At 39.7% G+C, this 17,500-nt stretch overlaps 3 protein-coding genes across 7 annotated transcripts in view; 2 read left to right on the plus strand and 1 right to left on the minus strand.

The window, feature by feature from the left end:
- Positions 1–9,113, plus strand: part of LOC138055236 (adenosine receptor A2b-like) — a 37,796-nt gene extending 28,683 nt beyond the window's left edge. For 4 of the 5 annotated variants that reach the window (XM_068901208.1, XM_068901210.1, XM_068901209.1 and 1 more), the window contains exon 2: positions 6,088–9,113. In XM_068901208.1, the coding sequence (XP_068757309.1) occupies positions 7,328–8,299 (972 nt within the window). In that variant the 5' untranslated portion in view covers positions 6,088–7,327 and the 3' untranslated portion in view covers positions 8,300–9,113. Of the gene's footprint in view, positions 1–5,824; positions 5,958–6,087 lie in introns of those variants that run through there. The other variant, XM_068901205.1, reaches the window with a different exon arrangement.
- The window catches only part of LOC138055234 (uncharacterized), a 103,945-nt gene that overhangs the window by 37,091 nt on the left and 49,354 nt on the right, over positions 1–17,500 (minus strand). The window contains exons 9-11 of the mRNA XM_068901203.1: positions 3,035–3,066; positions 2,507–2,637; positions 618–700 (exon numbers count right to left, since the gene is read on the minus strand). Coding sequence (XP_068757304.1) covers positions 618–700; positions 2,507–2,637; positions 3,035–3,066 — 246 coding nt within the window. The remainder of the gene's footprint in view (positions 1–617; positions 701–2,506; positions 2,638–3,034; positions 3,067–17,500) is intronic.
- LOC138055237 (neuromedin-U receptor 2-like) overlaps positions 15,453–17,500 on the plus strand; it is a 3,545-nt gene continuing 1,497 nt past the window's right edge. The window contains exon 1 of the mRNA XM_068901211.1: positions 15,453–17,500. This exon is cut by the window's right edge and continues 1,497 nt beyond it. Within this exon, the coding sequence (XP_068757312.1) occupies positions 17,018–17,500 (483 nt within the window). The 5' untranslated portion in view covers positions 15,453–17,017.

Below are 17,500 nucleotides of genomic sequence, written 5' to 3' on the forward strand. Positions count from 1 at the left end.
TACAACAAATGTGCAAACCTGGGTTTGGAACAGCCAAACCGTTTTGGTAAATTGATGAGGACCAATGAACCAGGTGAAATGGCTGTGCGCATGAGTGATGTGTTGGCCACATCGGCTTGGTGTTATTTATATGGTGTGTCACCTTGCTTTTATTATTTATCATTATATTCTCATTTCCGATGCAATTGTACTTCCGGCCTTTTCATTGGCTCACTGGACCGAGGTAACCAGCCATTATACCAACCTTACAAGGAAAATGAATGCAGTCGATGACTTCTTTGGTAGGACGCCCAGTTTCGTATTGAGAATGGACGAAAGGAGAATTTAATAAGACTATTATTCCGTTGTCGTATGGCGATTGTTATTAGCATAAGTATTTCTACGTAAGCCATTTACGATCTCGTAGTCCATGAGGGTGCATGGAATACTGAATTGTTAAATAAATCTACTTGGCTATTGCAAAACATGCCATATTTGAGCGCCAACTTTTCCAGGATCCTTTCTACTCACGATTTTTGTAAGACTTCAAGAGCGACAGATGACGAGATTATCACAACAATTGTTGATGACAGCTTCACAGACTTGATGTAAAAAAATCAAATCAAATCAAGCCTTACCTCAGTAAGGGCGGAAAAATAGTTTTCGCCGTTGTGATCCTCTGCATATTTCTTAGCAGCAAAGTAGAGGTGGTTCCACCTAGCTAAAAGTATAAGAAAAGAAAGAGACAATATTATTATCGCGACAGTAAAATCGCGGCGCCAAAAACTATGACAATCAATCAAATTAAATAGGTATTTTGAATACACTTTAATTGACCTATTATTGGGAATTAGTGGGTAGTTAACAGTTTTCTCATATTGTGTTGAAATGCACTAAACCCCTTTTCCATAAATGCCGTGTATCTAACTTAAAATTGACATCGAACAGCTGCTTAAATGGGCTTGAAGACCGCTCTTGCCTTTTAGACTGCAGGGTAGTCTGATCCAGAGAGCTGCACCTCTCTAAAGCTGAAGCCCTTCCAGGTGATCTGGTGACGTAATTTGGAGGACTGGGAAGAAAAATTTTAACGCCGTATCCCACAACCGCGCGCGGCCTTAGGTGTTGTTTCCAAACTCTCTGCAGTATTTCCATCGCCAAAACTCAACAGATCATTCCGCGTCTACCACATTTCCTGTTACTGAATGAACATTCAAGTAGACCCGACGAGCTCTAACCTCGCCTCTGCCATGTTGAATTCGAACATAAGGCCGCGCGCGGTTGTGGGATATGGCGTTAAAATTTTTCTCCCCAGTCCTCCGAATTACGTCACCAGATCACCTGGTTTCTCTCACACAGGGCATCATGCTATTTAAAAAGTGATTTCAAAATGTAAAAGAGCATGAACTTAATTCTCCAATTTTAAGCCTCTTAGCTTTGATAACGAGCCAGTATCAAAAACTGATAAATTCCTGGGTGGCATAGGAGCTAGGGTTAGCGTCACTGCTCAGAGATATTCAGTACTTTAGAGCGAGTTTCAATCGAGTGTCGTAAAACCGAAACAAAAGTACTTACTTTGGCCAATTCAAAAGGACGGAGGCAATCCGGTAAACCAATCAAAACTCGAAGTAATTACACGTGTGAATGCGCGAGCCACGATTGGTTTTGGTTTTACTTCTGATTGGTTGAAAAAGTGGCGCGAGGACTTTGAACCAATCACTGAGTGAAGTAATGCAAAACCAAAGCAATTCGCCAATAACTTTCGACACTCAATTCCTGGTTTGCATCCACGTGATGAGACGGCCATGTTGGTGTACAAAACAATAGAAAATGGCCTCACAAGTTTTGCATAACAATAGAGTCAAATTCCCAAAAGACATTTTACTGCATGTTCTACACACCAACATGGTAGCCGTGACGTCAGATGCAGACCATCAATTGAAAACCGCTCTATACTTGGCTGACTGGTTAGAAAACGATAGCCTTGTACCTATGAGGCAAAAAATGTAAACAAAGATGCCCCCATTGAGAATAAATCGGCGCCATGCAGCATATGTTATGTGAGTGCCTAGATTGGCAAAACGATAAACACCTTGGCAAATTGCTACTACAGATCAGGGGACGGTTCCTGAAAGGTGTGATAACTCTATTCCAGGGATAAAGGTGACTTATTCCGGCACATTTAGAGCGGTTTTCAATTGAGTGTCGAAAGTAATTAGCGAATTACTTTGGTTTTGCATTAATTGACTCAGTGATTGGTTCAAAGTTGTCGCGCCACTTTTTCAACCAATCAGAAGTGAAACCACAACCAATCGTGGCTCGCGCGTTCACATTTTCCCGCGCTTTGTGTCGGCTACGTGTAATTACTTCGAGTTTGGATTGGTTTACTGGATTGTCTCCCTCCTTTTTGATTGGCCAAAGTAACTACTTCGGTTTTGATTTTACGCCACTCATTTGAAAATCGCTCTATCCCTGGAATAGAGTTATTACACCATTCAGGAACCGGCCCCTGGAATCCGTCAACACTCACCATAATACTGATCACGTGCGAGTGTCACGTGTAGGTGAGGGTGGATCTGACTAGTGCTTGCACGTGGCAAGGTGTCCCAAAACACGTGAGGTATCGTGTATTTTGTGTCCCACGCATGCGCTCGAAGAAACCTGCAAGAAGTAAACAAAAACAATTGGACCTCATGTCAAACTGGAATTTGTCCTTAATTTATGACACGAATTAAAAACGTATCCGGCAAACATGAAAGCCGGGTTAGCTGATGTACGAATTTCGGGTTGATTTGCTTTTTGGAATGTTCTGAAGCCGATCTGAAAATTGCAAAATAAGATTCCTTACTAAAAAAATCTATTCGATGACAAACAAGTGAACTTTGGGCAAAAACCATTCTCAAAGCGCTTTTACATTGTCCATGGCTGCCAATTGACCGGGTGAAATGGTTGTGCGCATGCGTGATGTGTTGGCGTTATGGTGTGTCACCTTGCCTTTTTTACTTTACATTGATGATGATGATGATGACTATTATCATTATGATTATGATTTTCTTACCACCTTTCTGCAGTTTCCATAGCATCTAACAACTGAAAGACAAGATACATAGTAGCAGTTAGTAATAAATTCTTAATACTGTTTGGGCGGTCAGTGCTCATGATTTAAATCTTAAAAAAGTGTTGGATCTGACCTAAAAAAAGGCTTGTTCCTTATTGTTACTTATTTTTCAATTTGAATAGTTCTTGGTTTTCGATTGGTCCAGATCTCCCAATCGGTTCTAGCTATAGTCAGCGTCAAAATTGTTGAGACACTCTTATCCTTTAGGGTCCGTTTCAAGCTCGGCGCGAAAATATCCCCCTTCCCCCTCAACCCCGGGACAATGTTGTGTTATTTTCTGTTTCCTACGAGCCTTGTCAACAGCGGTACAACATTGATTAGGGGGGAGAGGGAGGGGTATCCCGGAAAAGTACTTTTTGGACTATTTTTCTTGAAAACAATGAAAGTGTCGTTGCCAGTGTGCTCTGTTGGCAAACTGTCTCAACTAATTTTGACGCCAATTGTAGCCAACAAGACAACAAGAATGGCGTCAATCGTCCAATCACAAAATTATTGGACGAATGACGGCACGTCATGATATTAATGCTGCGATTTCACTTGCAAACCCTTTAATCCATAATGACCGAGAACAAGGAGCTCATAACGGGCTCCTACCGACAACGTATCGTTCTGGAAATACTTTGAACTGATAAATATTAAATTAAAACAATTATCACGCTTGTCGCTTGGAAATGCGCAGAGGAGCAACTGAGAAGGACCTCCCGGAATCCGAGACAAGAATCGAATAAAAGTTAACGTTGTATCGTCGCCAGTAAATTCGGATGTGTATGATATGAAGAATAATGAAGAAAATGGAAAAAATGCGTCCGCCTTTGGCCTCTCTGGATAACATCCTTTAAAAGGCCGAAGCAGATCTCTCGATCTGCATAAATCATGACAAAATTGTCAGGCACGCAATATAACCAAAAACACTACCAATATGGCGATGCTACACGCACGGTGTGGTTTTATTTTTACCTATCAATACCCCTTAAATGTGGTGTGAGTTGAAAATCAGTGAATAATCAAAAAAGGTAAAACGCCACATAGTACAAAACAAAGAAAGGAAAAAAGATAAGCAAAAAGTCCTTTTAATCTTTGGTTACACAAACTTTCAATTACACTATGGCAATTTAACACCGACTTAACATAGGGGCAAATTACTTTTTGACAAGAACAATTAATCTGACGTACGGGAAATTTACTTTCGCGTAGGACGACGCCAGCCGTCTCGAAACAGGTTGTAAACAGACTCGATTGTCGAAATACTGTCATTCTTCCAAGAGGGAAATAGTTGCTACAGAGATATGTACCGCAAAAGAGCAATCCACAATTGGACACGACCCATTGAATTAAAAAACAAGGATTTCCCGATTTATCGTTAAGAGGATTTCAAATTTAAATTCGTTTATTCCGTTGTATTTAATTTTGACTGAAAACTACCCAAAAATTCCCATGATGTAAGCACCTTCAGTGAAAACCAGCTCAATGAAGTCCATTTATTAAATTTCATTTTTTTATGTTCCAACTGAATCAAATTGATTTTCATTACTTTCCCATAGATTTCTCTTGTTAACTCTACCTCACGGACATCGAGGAAAACGCCACTAAAATAAGAAATCGTAGTTAGCCATGCCTTCAACCTTATTCATGAAGTTCATTTGCAGAGAACGATACAGGGTAACACGTTTATATTAGGGACCTTAAGATCTAAGACGTCCTTATGCAGAGTACCCGAAGAATCCGTCCTAAAATCCGTGCTGCACGTGCGGCACGATTATCTGTGCTCTTTTAACCAATGATATCATTGTTTTGCGCCGTTGTTGTTGCCGTCGCCGATGTAAAATCTTAAACTCCATATTAAACGCCGGACGCTGTCGAATTCACCACGTTCTTCGAGTCCTTATGCTCTCTCCATTTTAAGAGTAACAGACAACGGGTTGAAGTTCTTCACCAACCGTTAAATGGGATCATTTTACGTTACAGTATTTTGCAGAAAGCGACAAGGAAATGAAAGAAGCGGACTATACCATTGCATAACGTGCAAAGCTATTGTTTCAATATAACGTTTGCAGCAATATCAACGCCGTTGTTGTTGGAAAAATTATTGCGAATAGGATGGAACTGATATATGCACTGCTGTGAACAATTCATGTACCGCTCGCTGCGTTTCACCATTTCTTCGTCTCCTTTTTGTCACCTCACTATTGGCTATTGCCAGTTACTTATCATTGGAATTGCTTCGTTAAGTTGCCCTTGACGGCGTTAATTGAAAGAACCCCCTTGTAAAAAAAAAGATATTCCTCTGGGAGGACGTGCTTACGGGTAATACCAATATGAATGACCTTCCGGTGATACCCCACGCTGCACGCTTCGGGAAATCTCGCTGCTTGGCTTTCCAGCAAGGAAGTCTACTGATATCCCACAAAACTGATATTGCATTATAACGCTCATTCCATACTTCTTTTTAATAAAATTATTAACAAAAAGATAACTGTCAAAATATACTCATTGCTGAACGGTACCAAACGATTCTCGCCAAAATACTACTTTCAAATGCCCCATCGACGACAAAACAGGAATCAAGAATCTTTGATTACTGCTGGTTAAAAGTAGCATTCGATAATAAAAAGCAGCTTGAGATGCGTCGGTAGGCCGTCGACCACGGTTTGTGAGGTCTTACTTAAAGTTGTTTTTCTTAATTAACACGACCGTTGACGTAGTGCATTACGGGCTATTTATAGCCCGTGACCACAAAATCTCATTTTAAGTCACCAGACAACATTGTCATATTGGCAAAAAGCGTGTAAACAGAGGAACTCGTGGATTTGGTCTAGAATTGCATTTTGGTTACGCTGTATGGCACACAGATTCTTAGCATTAGGTTAGGGTCAAAGGCTTCTTTTCAACGAGTACTGTGCAGTGAACCAATCACGGCAGACATTTAATTGATACGCCGACAAAGAAAACCAAAACACGATATAGCATTCCTTTTTAATTTAATCTCTTGACAGGTAAACGCGAGCGGGGGAAGCTAAGACACGAAGCTGCTTGCCTGAAAATTACTACACCAGGAACTCGACATCTTAAAGAACTTTAAAGCAAGCAGCAAGATTTTACACACCGGAAGAAACACGAGAAAAGTATATCAAGGCGTTCAGCGACATCAAGTGAAACATATGGTTGTCAGAGACAAAGGGAAGAAGGCATCACAGCGATAGAACTCGTGACTCGAAAGACGGTCATTGCTACTCCCAGATAAGAGCTGATATTGTGAAGCAGATCACAATAAAGAAAACAAGTGTATATACATTGGACCAATATCAATTGCGAGGGAGGTAAACAGCCCGTTTGAATACAGGAAAGCGAAACAAAAGAAATCGCTTTTGGACACTGAATCACTTGCAGGGCACTCGAGTGAAATGAATTAGGGTTAACAAAATAGAGCCTGAGGACAGGACACTGACAACACGGAATGCCCGTTTGAGCAAGGAAAGCTGGCGAAAGCTAGAACAGATCTTTTTAGCGGACAAAAGAAAATTTTGGTGAGTTGGGACAAGAAGTGACCTCATCACCAACAGTTGTCGACGTCACGGAAATATTTGTTAAGTGTTATTGACCGCAATAGCTTGCTACGTGATATTCGATAACTCAGACAGCCCATATACTTTGGAAGAATTTCGCTAAGAGGACAAGTCACCAATTTCACGAAAGATAATCTACAGTTCTCACTTTTTCATAAACATCATTTGGTTACCAGAAACAGTTTCACGCACAACTGACGCATTTAGCAAGGATATTGGAGACACCGGATCATAAGCCTTGTCAATCGAAAGGAACTGGATTATATAAATAAGGGCTAAAGATATATCAGCAAACCAGGGTGTTTTCCTGCAAGCGACACGCCGCCAACCGTGAACAGGACAGACGGAATAAATAAGGAAATTGAAAACAATTGAACACAAGGAACAATTTTTCTACTAGTTTGCGTCAAACTACAATTGTAGCATAAAAAAGGATATTATAAACAAATCAATCGTGTTTAGTACTCGCCAACATAAAAGGCGTACATTTCAAAGAGAATACAACATCATATCGACCTGGAGACGTGACCGATCAAGGACGAACGCGAACAAAAGCTTCGACTGTCTCTTAACAGATAAGAGGTGAATCTCTATCGCCGGCTAATATTCCTCACTTTAACTATAAAATAACACAAAGAACCAAAGTTGGTAGGTATCACACGAAGAAAAAATGAACGTTACATCGAATGCTACGGAATCTCTGATGCCGCCAATTTGGGCAACAACACTCTTAGTGTCTGGAACCTTCCTCGCCGTGATTTGCCCACTAACGGTACTTTCCAACGTTCTCCTTCTCATAGCGATTTACAAAGATCCGCTTAAAACGTTTCGCACGCCATCGGCGTATTTTCTGGTGGGTTTAGCGTTTGTTGATCTGATCACTGGTCTTATTCCTGAGCCAATGACGATAACATGCTATTACAGGTTCTACAATAACCACCCAGACAGAAATCAAACCGAGACAATACTTTACGCAGCGGGAACTATAGCTGCCATAACAACCAACACGTCTTTCTTCATTGTCTTGGCGTTCACTTTTGCACAATACGCCGCGGTAGCATTCCCGTTCAAATTTAAGCGTTTGATCACCGTTCGTAAGACCACGGCGTGTGTAGTGGGGCTTTTCTTATACGCTATTCTGTTTGAGACTTCACAACTGGTTGGAGTGCCAAGAGAGGTCATCGCGAAGATTGACTTGCACCTTCATTCCACCTTTTCGCTACTTTTGACGATAATTATCTACTTGCTGCTGCAGAGAGCTTTTAGGAAACAGATGAAAACACGACGTTTAACACTAACAACAATGAACTCCATAACAAACGAGGTATGCCCAGAAAGGCGGGATTCCTGTCCAGCGAGAGAAAGCCGGCGAACACAGCAAAAACTCATCGAGAAGAACTTTGTTCGATTAAATCTAGCCATGATTATAATTCTACTGATTTGTTCGCAACCAAGCGCTATTATGTGGTATGTCTACCTCTACTCAGGACAAAAGACAAACGCAAGCCTCTCACTAAAAATTGCTGGGGTCGCGACGAATATGACAGTCTTTCTGAAGTCTCTTCTTGATCCATTTGTATTTGCCTGGCGTTTGCCGAAATACCGAAGAGCTTTGAAAAAAGTCTTCAGCCGACAAGGGTAAAGCCGGCGAACATTTCACTGACAGAAATAACAAGACCGACATAAACTGAAATGAAGGGGTAGTTTCTAAAGAAACTGTGGTGCTGCGTCGGTGGGGAAGTAGTATACTTCGGATTCGCTCTGACGAAGGGCTAACGCTCGAAACGTCAGCTTTTAGAATCTCTGTACGGTGGCCAATTTACATTATCAACTCCGTTGATAAAACCAAATTTTTGTATAAACTGAAATGATTGTCTACCTCGACACCAAAGCTCATATGACTAACAACTTCGATGGAGACACAAAGTGGGATAAGATACGAAGAAATAGACTGCATTAGAGACACTTCGACCGATTCGGGAAAAAAACGTGCACCGAAAGGACTTTAACTGGAGTAACAGTGTACTGACATAACACAAACAATAGTTCCACAGATATAAGTTTGCCTTAAATTTTAAGGCAAAAAAATGGAGAAAATTTGACAAATCCTTTGTAGAATACTAGGAGGAGGGCCTCACAAATATTATGTTTAAGTTGCTGATAAAACGCTCGCTCAGCTTTAATCCGTTAAATCGAATAGATCAAAGACGTCGACGATTAGGGGACGGGTTATCGCATAAAAGATCTTAATTAAGCCCAATATGACGTTATAGACATGACAAATCAGTAAAAATTATAAACTAAAATCGGAAATTACTCTGGAGACCACTTATAAGTGGAGACAACTTGTCGCAGTTTCATTAAAAACTTTCACTTAGCCATGTAAATTCGGCATTAAAGCGAATAATAGTTGTAATCAAATAGCGAGAACGGAAATAAAGAGTAAAATTCCGCTTGTTTCGCTGCAATTCTTGCAATTCCCCGCGCGTTTTAATCCAGTGAAATCAAGATCTGCGAGGCGTAACAGAACGATTTCATAAGTAAAGATTCAGTTCCCCAATCCGGAAAAGAAAAAACAACCTTACAATAGCACGAACAATTCCTTTAAGGGAACCTCCACTCTTACTACAGAATAAATTTAAACCGAAGGAACTTTGTTTTTAAAACAGTGTTTATACCAAGAAAAGTGAATTTTAAAATCGCGTAGTTCCAATTTCAAATTTCGCAGGCGCAGCCATCTTGAACAACTGTCACGTGTTACGCTTGCCTTATTGTTCTGACACGTCATTAAGTATTTTATCGCAAATCGCTGAATTTTTAGTGATTAAAATTCACTCTTAAATTAAAATGGAGGAGCTCGAGGCTCCGAGGAAAAATCCCTTGCAAGTCCTTACTTCATATTTAGGGCATCGAGGTCACGCTAATTTTTTCAAGCTGGGTCTTTTATCTGAGTTTATATCTCGAAATTGAGTTCCTACAATTTTTCGTATTCTTTTAATTTCAATCACAGTGCCTTTATGCACCAATTGCTGGTTTTCACTCACGTGATCAACAGGCATGTTTTTCAACGAAAACAAAAGGAAGCGTTTGCATAATAATAGAGTTAAATTTCCGGAGGATTTGGTCGGGGCACCAACATGGCCGCCTTTTCTTTGTTTAGGAGAACCAACATGGCGGTCGTGACGTCAAGTGAAAACCGAGAATGGGCCATTTCCGAGTTGCTGATTGTCTCGGTTTCGGAGTGAGTCTTGGTGCTCAACTATGTTGTAAGGGAAATGAGTTTGATTTGCATAACAATTCGCAATTCATTTCCATTTGAATGGTTGTTTTGAAACTGAGGAATGCAGCCACCGTCGGAAATGGGCTATTGGCTTGTTATCTATAATTAAGCGAGCCGCCATAGTTTTCAAATAAAAAATGTTGGCACACTCAGTTGGAATTAAAAGGTTTCCTTTTCCGTTGTAAGTTTTCGGATGTTGGGGGTCCCATATCAGCAGAATTACGCAAGAGATACCTCGACACTAAATTTGGTGTTCAAGCAATAAAACAATAGAGTTTATGTTCGCGGGCGTAAATATGCTTTGGGTCCGAATAAGAGACCTAAAATACATTTATGCTCAAGAACATAAACTGTATTACTATTACTGTTACTTTGGAGGAAATAAAAACTTAAACTGAAAGACAACAAAACAGTCTGAACAATTACGCGACTGTTTACAAGTTGAATGGCTTTTATGCCTCAATGAAAATTCTCCAAGCGAGCGAAGCTGGCTAGAAAGTACAAAATCTTGCCATCCGAGGCTTTAAAAATTGTAAGAGATGAAAGGAAAGTTCCATAAAGCTTATTTGTAAGTGCTGAAATTAATTGTAAAATTGCACAATTTCATACTTTTCATTGGTTTATAACAGCGGGCTAAAATCATAGTACATTTCAACCCGCAAAATGCGCCGCAATGCCTGACAAATTGTTCTTTATACGGCTGCTATTTGTGTTATATTTTTACATGAAGCTTCTCCTTCTTCTTTATTAACACAATTAATAGTAATAATAATAATAATTATTATTATTGTTCTTGTTATTATTATTATTATCATTATTATTATTATTATTATTATTATTATTACTATTACTATTATGATGTTGCGAATTTCAGTCATTTCCGCGTTTTGTTAAACAATGCCCCAGTGCACAAAGTACTCGCTGAAGGCGCATTTACACTACAGAAAAATTTGGGTCCGGACCCGTCAAAAAAGCGGTACGGACCCATAACTTTTGCAAAGAAATGCTGGAGTTTCTGCAGGGCCATAGGCTCCTATGGTCCTGTACAAACTCCTGTGACACCTCATTACTGAACAAATACTGCCATAGGGAACAAACGATTTCACCGCCAAACGTTACCGGTCTAGGCGCGAAAATCTTGACCGCGGTCGATTTCAGCCAATCAAATAGGCCACTTCGGAAAATACCATAATACTCTTTGTTTGCCCCCCCCCCCCCCCCCAAATTTTGCATAAGCATTGTTTTTGTTTTCTATTGGGACCATTGTAAGTCCCAGGAGAAACTGGAAAGAATGCTTATGCAAAATTTGGGGTGACAAGCAAAGAGTATTATGGTACTTTCCGAAGTGGCGTATTCGTAAATTTGTTAGTTCCCAGTTCTTGTCTTTTAATTGAGACAGAGCCATATAATAATGAACAAATACTAGGAAAGTGTACAAACCGATTCTCCCCAAAATATACAACAGGAAACGAGCGCAGCTTACCAATCCTTGATTACTGCTAGTTACCTATTAATTATAAAAATTACAATTTCCTCGATTGTGATTGGTTTTAAAAAACCTCTTATTTTCCACTAGTTCACTTGCCAAGTTGTTATCGGACAGTTTGTTATCGGATAGTTTGCTATCGGACAGTTCAATAAGCCAATCACATTCAAAGTTGTAGTTTAGATCAGCCAATCACAACCTTGGTGTCAAAGACTATAGAAACATTGTACAGACCTAAATTGGGGCTTTTTCTTCTTTCCTTCTTGCTTTCTTTCCTTCTTTCTTTCTTTCTTTCTTTCTTTCAGAGCGACATTAAACAATTTACGCCTCTTTTGTCAGTCTTTTAATGCAAATTTTCCCTTTCTTTCATAACTTGGCTCTTCTTCTTTTCTCGGAAATTGTAATTACTCGGGCCCGTAGGGGCACGAGTTATAAAAGACGTTTGATTTCAGTGTTTTTTTTTTTTTGCTGTGCAGCAAAATGCACAATAGAAAACGTGGTGGTGTTTGATTGGGCAATGCACAATAGAAAGCACGTGGCGGTGTTTTGATTGGGTAATGCACAACAGAAGCCACGTGGCGCCGTTTACATTGGTTATTTAAAGCAAACACGTAATCCAAGATTATGAATAGCACTGTGATGCGTTATTTCGGATTACTCAAGATCGACATTGCGTTGGCTTAATCGATTTCTTCTTAGGGCGCTCAAAACACATACAAAGAAAGGCATAGGCTTTTCGCGGTAGACCCACACTAAAAGATTCAGCTTTGAAACAAGTTGTTTTGTTAAAAAATAGATTATTTGATTCTGTTAATTGATTCCTTGATTGACATTTGATTACCTTAAGATTAGTAACATTATTAAGACCGGATAACACGAGAAAAGTTCACGTTTTCTGGGACGTTTTGCCAACGGATCTATGCTAACCTGTTTGTTCACCAACCTGTTTTTATATTTCTGCTAACCTGTGGTACCGAAGTTTGAGGACTGGTTAATCTACTGGATATCGTCACAGAAGTAAGTGATCGATGATGTGAGATCTGTTGAAATTAAGCGCCGTAGTCCGTATTTCATTGTAGTTCATAGAAGCTGAAATTATGTAATATTTTCCTTTGTAGATCGAATAAAAAGAAATTAAGAAAATTATACGATTTGAGTAATCCAGTGGATTATTAACCATTTTCCCCCGGAACACAAGTCGTTCCGCGAACTGAATGAAACAAAAATATACTCGAATGTAACTGAAATGGACGCAACTATTGAAAGTGATACAAGTCTAAATACAAATTCTTTAATGAGCAGCGGGTACCTTACTGAGAACTACTCTGAAGATGACAGCGACAAAGATAATAACACCACAAACAAATGGACGCCATATTGGGATCTTCTGAAGACATAGTAAAAACATTGGCACAGCGAACAAATGGCCTCACGCTTGTACCATTTTCACCGCGAACAAACAGCCTCCCGCCCAGTGTACCATTGACTACGGAGATAAGTTTTTTGTGTATTGCGTTTTTTAGTTTGTTGTTGTTAAACAGTTTGTTTCTTGTAGTGGTCTAGCTTCTATCGTTTGTTCAACTAGCCATATTAGCGATCGTTGTTCACTGCCATATTGTGTATATAGTTCTGTTCTAGTTTTACGAGATTTGATGTCATAATTCAGGGGCACCCAACGTCAATTTTCGGAAAATAACTATTCGGAAGACGATTTGAGATCTAGAATTTTCGGAACATTTGTTGTAAAATTTCTTGCTTGCCTGTCTCTCCTAGGATTTTCGAACATCTAAAAAATGGTATAATTGCCCATTTTTAACGGATTTTTACCCTAAAAAGGTCACCTAGAATTCTCGGGAGCCTTTTTTCTGGCTGAAATTTTCGAAAAGGTAAGTTTTGATCCCTATAATTTTCGGATCACTGGACTTTCAGCTAGGAAATCCGAACAGATGAAAAAATTTTAGGGGATAAAAATATGCCTATATCTACCGTTTAATACTAAAATACGTTTAACAATGCTATGTTCAATGGTTTTCAACTATATTCTCGTTGGGTGCCCCCGATAATTGGAAATCTAAACATCTTCGAGATACAAAAACAAACTTGTAAACACGTAAACCTGAAATAATGCAAATCATAATGCTGACAAACCCAAAAACGAAGGAAATGGATCATGGATAGGACGTTTTGGATATCTGAATGATTTTGGGTTAGATTAAAGAATATATTGTTGGAAATTCCCAAGTTATCCCTTTTCGTGTTAATTAGTAATGCAAACAAGTCTTATTAATAAATTGGATTAACGAGGCAAATGTAACGCATGTAATCATGAGAAGATTCACGGAAAACGGAATTTAAAATGTTATGCAAGGGTAAGTATTTGAAGGCATTTGTAGACTTTATGCTTCGATGTATTGTGCACATAAACGAGTATCTGTTCTTCTCTTTAAATGAGATTTTACAGCACTATCAGTAAATAAGGTTAATGTTACGTGACCGTACTAAAAGGGCTATTCATGTCGCGATAGTTATCTTCGCGTTCTTTGTAGTCGGCCGTTCAAGGTCATACAATCAACGGGTTTCTTGTAAATAAAACGAGGACATCAAGACTTTGTTCCTAGATTTCAGATTATAACGTACACCTGCATTGGCCAAGTCTGTTAAAACCTCATTCATTAGTGCTAAAGAGCACGGTGTAATGCTTACCTGCTACATGGCAGAACCTGTGCAACTGGCTATTTTAATATAGAGGGTCTAGCTATAAAAGCCTCAGTTAGTCGTCCAAGGTTCACATGGCAGTTTGTCTTCGATAGTAAATCAACTAGCTGTTTGCAATTTGTCAAAGTTCTCCCCCTCCCTCCCTTCCTCTCTCCCTTTGGAGATGGGTTGTATTTATCGCTTTGCCGTCATTAAAATTGGGTCGCTCCTGCGTGGTGTGGTTTAAGTCTGCGCAGCGACTTCCCCCAAGCTTGTTGGCTCGTTGCCTTTGTACATTGCTCACTAGCCAACACTCTTGTCCGATCCAGAACTTCCTGTTTACCACTCAGCTCGTGGTGCTGGAGAGATCTTTGTCACGCAATCTGGAAGTTGCGTAGGCTAACGAGCCGCAAGGCAGTGTTTTCCTCAAAAAACCCCAATACGTCTGTTGTCTAATTCCATTGCGCCTTGCGTTATGTGTTTAAAAGCGAATTATGCATGTTGATACCAAGGAACAGTGACATTAATGGTTAATATTCCTTGACAGGCTTCTCACCGTGAAGAGAGTTTGCGTTCACATTTCTATCTTTATTTCTCGAGAGTTTCAATACACGAAGCGAAATAACAATGATAGGCCAAGTGACCCACACTACAGTATTCTATCTTTTCTCCTGCCCTTACCATCCCGGAAACGAAACAAAATTTTGACACCGACTCCGTTCACGTACAGAGGTTATTTTTCATTAGACAAGAGGTTTGGAAATAGAATTCAAATAAAAAATATTCCTCTTTGAAATGTTCAGTTTGTAAGTCACTGCATTCGCTATCAAGCGCGGTGCGAGTCAACAATTAAAACAAGTGATTTTAAGAGAGGATGGGAGTGAGAGAGAGAAGGAAAAAAAAAATTACCAGCAAAGGGTCTGTCCGTATAGCAAAAAAAATGTGATATCGGTCTTGAAAAAGCTACCCTCGACCTGCGGCCTCGAGCAGCAATTTCAAGGCCTCGGCCACAGTTTTTCTCTATACGGGCCTCCCAGCTGGCAAATAACATATTAATTTTATTTTGACAATTGGGTGCATGCTACTGTGAGTATTTAAATTACAGGAAATGGTATATTTTAAATACTTGATTCTCGTGCTATGGATTCATTTGGCATGGCCATCCTCAAGGGACTTTGTACTTCTAAAAGTATTTTCAAGAGTTGAGACTGATAGTGTACATCTTCACGTGTCGCGCACGTGACAAAGTTTTTTTTTACGTGCATCAATGCACGAAAGTTTGGTCATCTTTGAAAGATGTTTATACGTCTCAACTTCGTTTCTCTTTCATTTTTTTTCTGCAAAAGATGGTTCGATGAGTCATTTCGTTTCATCTTACACCGTTCAATTAGCGTTTCCTTTCTCAAACACTGAGCAAGAATAACCATCGATCAGTAAAAAACAATGTGCTTTTCTCAAATTTTACCTCATGTCCAGTGGTCATTGTCACCACCTGTAATGAAGATAATCTGGGTCCGGGTATTCACTACATACACAGTCGAACATCATGAGAATCGCAATGTAAGGCCGATGTAAGATGCTAGATTTAGTGCTAAATTAAAGATACACCACTGTACTTTTGCAGGCCCGAGTATAGGCTACTTATAGCCTCTTGTTTTTGTTAATTGGTAAGAGGGACTTCAAGTCGTCCAATTCAGTCTGTAATAATACTCGTAATAAACCAATCGGACTCGACATCTTGAAGGAGGCGGATTTGTAAACAACTTTGAAGCAAGTAACAAGAATTTACACACTCGAAGAAACTCGAGAAAAGTATAGGCGTTCAACGACAGCAAGTGAAACATATCGTTGTCAGAAACATGGGCAAGAAGGCATCACAGCGATGGAACTCGTGACTCGAAACACGGTCACTGCTACTCCCAGATATGAAGAGCTGATATTGTGACGCAGATCACAACAAAGACGACAGGTGTATATACACTGGACCAATATCAACTGCGAGGGAAGTAAACAGCGCTTTTGAATGTAGGAAAGCGAAACAAAAGAAATCGCTCTTGGACAACGAATCACTTGCAGGACACTCGAGTGAAATGAATTAAGGTTAACAAAATGGGGCCTGAGGGCAGCACGGGACACTGACATCACGAAATGCGCGTTTGAGAAAGGAAGGCCGACGAAAGCTAGAACATACACTTTTAGTAGGTAAAATTGAAAAATTTCGTAGGTTGGGACAAGAAGTGACGTTATCACGAACAAATGTCGAGGTCAAGGGAATATTTCTTAAGTGTTATTGACCACAATAGTTTGCTGAGTGGTATCCGATGACTGAGACAGCCCACATATATCAATTTCACGAAAGGATAATCTACAATTCTGATTTTTTTATAAACATCATTTGGTTACCGAAAAATTGACGCATTTAACGAGGAAATTGAGTCACCGGATTACAAACCTTCAATCGAATCAATGGAATCGAAATCAATCGAAAGGAACTGGATTATACAAATCAGGGCGAAAGATATATCAACACACAACAGAGTGTCTTTTTGAAGCCACACGCCAACCGTGAATCGAACAAGACAGCCGGAACAAATAAGGAAATTTAAAAAATAGAGCACAGGGAACAGTTTTTATACTGGTTTGCGTCAAACTAGCAAGAAAAAAGGATATTATAAACAAATCAATCGTGTTTAGTACTAGCCAATTTAAAAGGCGTACATTTCAAAGAGAATACAACTACGACCTGGAGACGTGACCGATCAAGGACAAACGCCAACAAAGCTTCGACCGTCTTAGAGTCTCTTAACAGAAAAGAGGTGAATCTTTATCGCCGGCTAATATTCCTCACTTTAACTATAAAATAATACGAAAAAAAAAAGTTGATATCACAAGAAGAAAAAATGAACGTTACATCGAAAGACAGGGAATGTCTGATGCCGCCAAGTTGGGCAACAACACTCTTAGTGTCTGGAACCTTCCTCGCCGTTATTTGCCCACTAACGGTGCTTTCCAACGCTCTACTTCTCATAGCGATTTATAAAGATCCGCTTAAAACGTTTCGCACGCCATCGGTTTATTTTCTGGTGGGTTTAGCGTTTGTTGATCTGATCACTGGTCTTATTCCTGAACCAATGACGATAACATGCTACTACAGGTTCTACAATAACCACCCAGACAAAAATCAAACCGAGACAATACTTTACGCGGCGGGAACTATAGCCGCCATTACAACCAACACGTCTTTTTTCATTGTCTTGGCGTTCACCTTTGCACAATACGCCGTGGTAGCATTCCCGTTCAAATTAAAGCGTTTCATCACCGTTCGTAAGACCATAACGTGTGTAGTGGGGCTTTTCTTATACGCTATTCTGTTTGAAAGCTTA

This window comes from Montipora capricornis, chromosome 7 (assembly GCF_036669925.1).
Source record: "Montipora capricornis isolate CH-2021 chromosome 7, ASM3666992v2, whole genome shotgun sequence".
NCBI classification, from domain to species: domain Eukaryota; kingdom Metazoa; phylum Cnidaria; class Anthozoa; order Scleractinia; family Acroporidae; genus Montipora; species Montipora capricornis.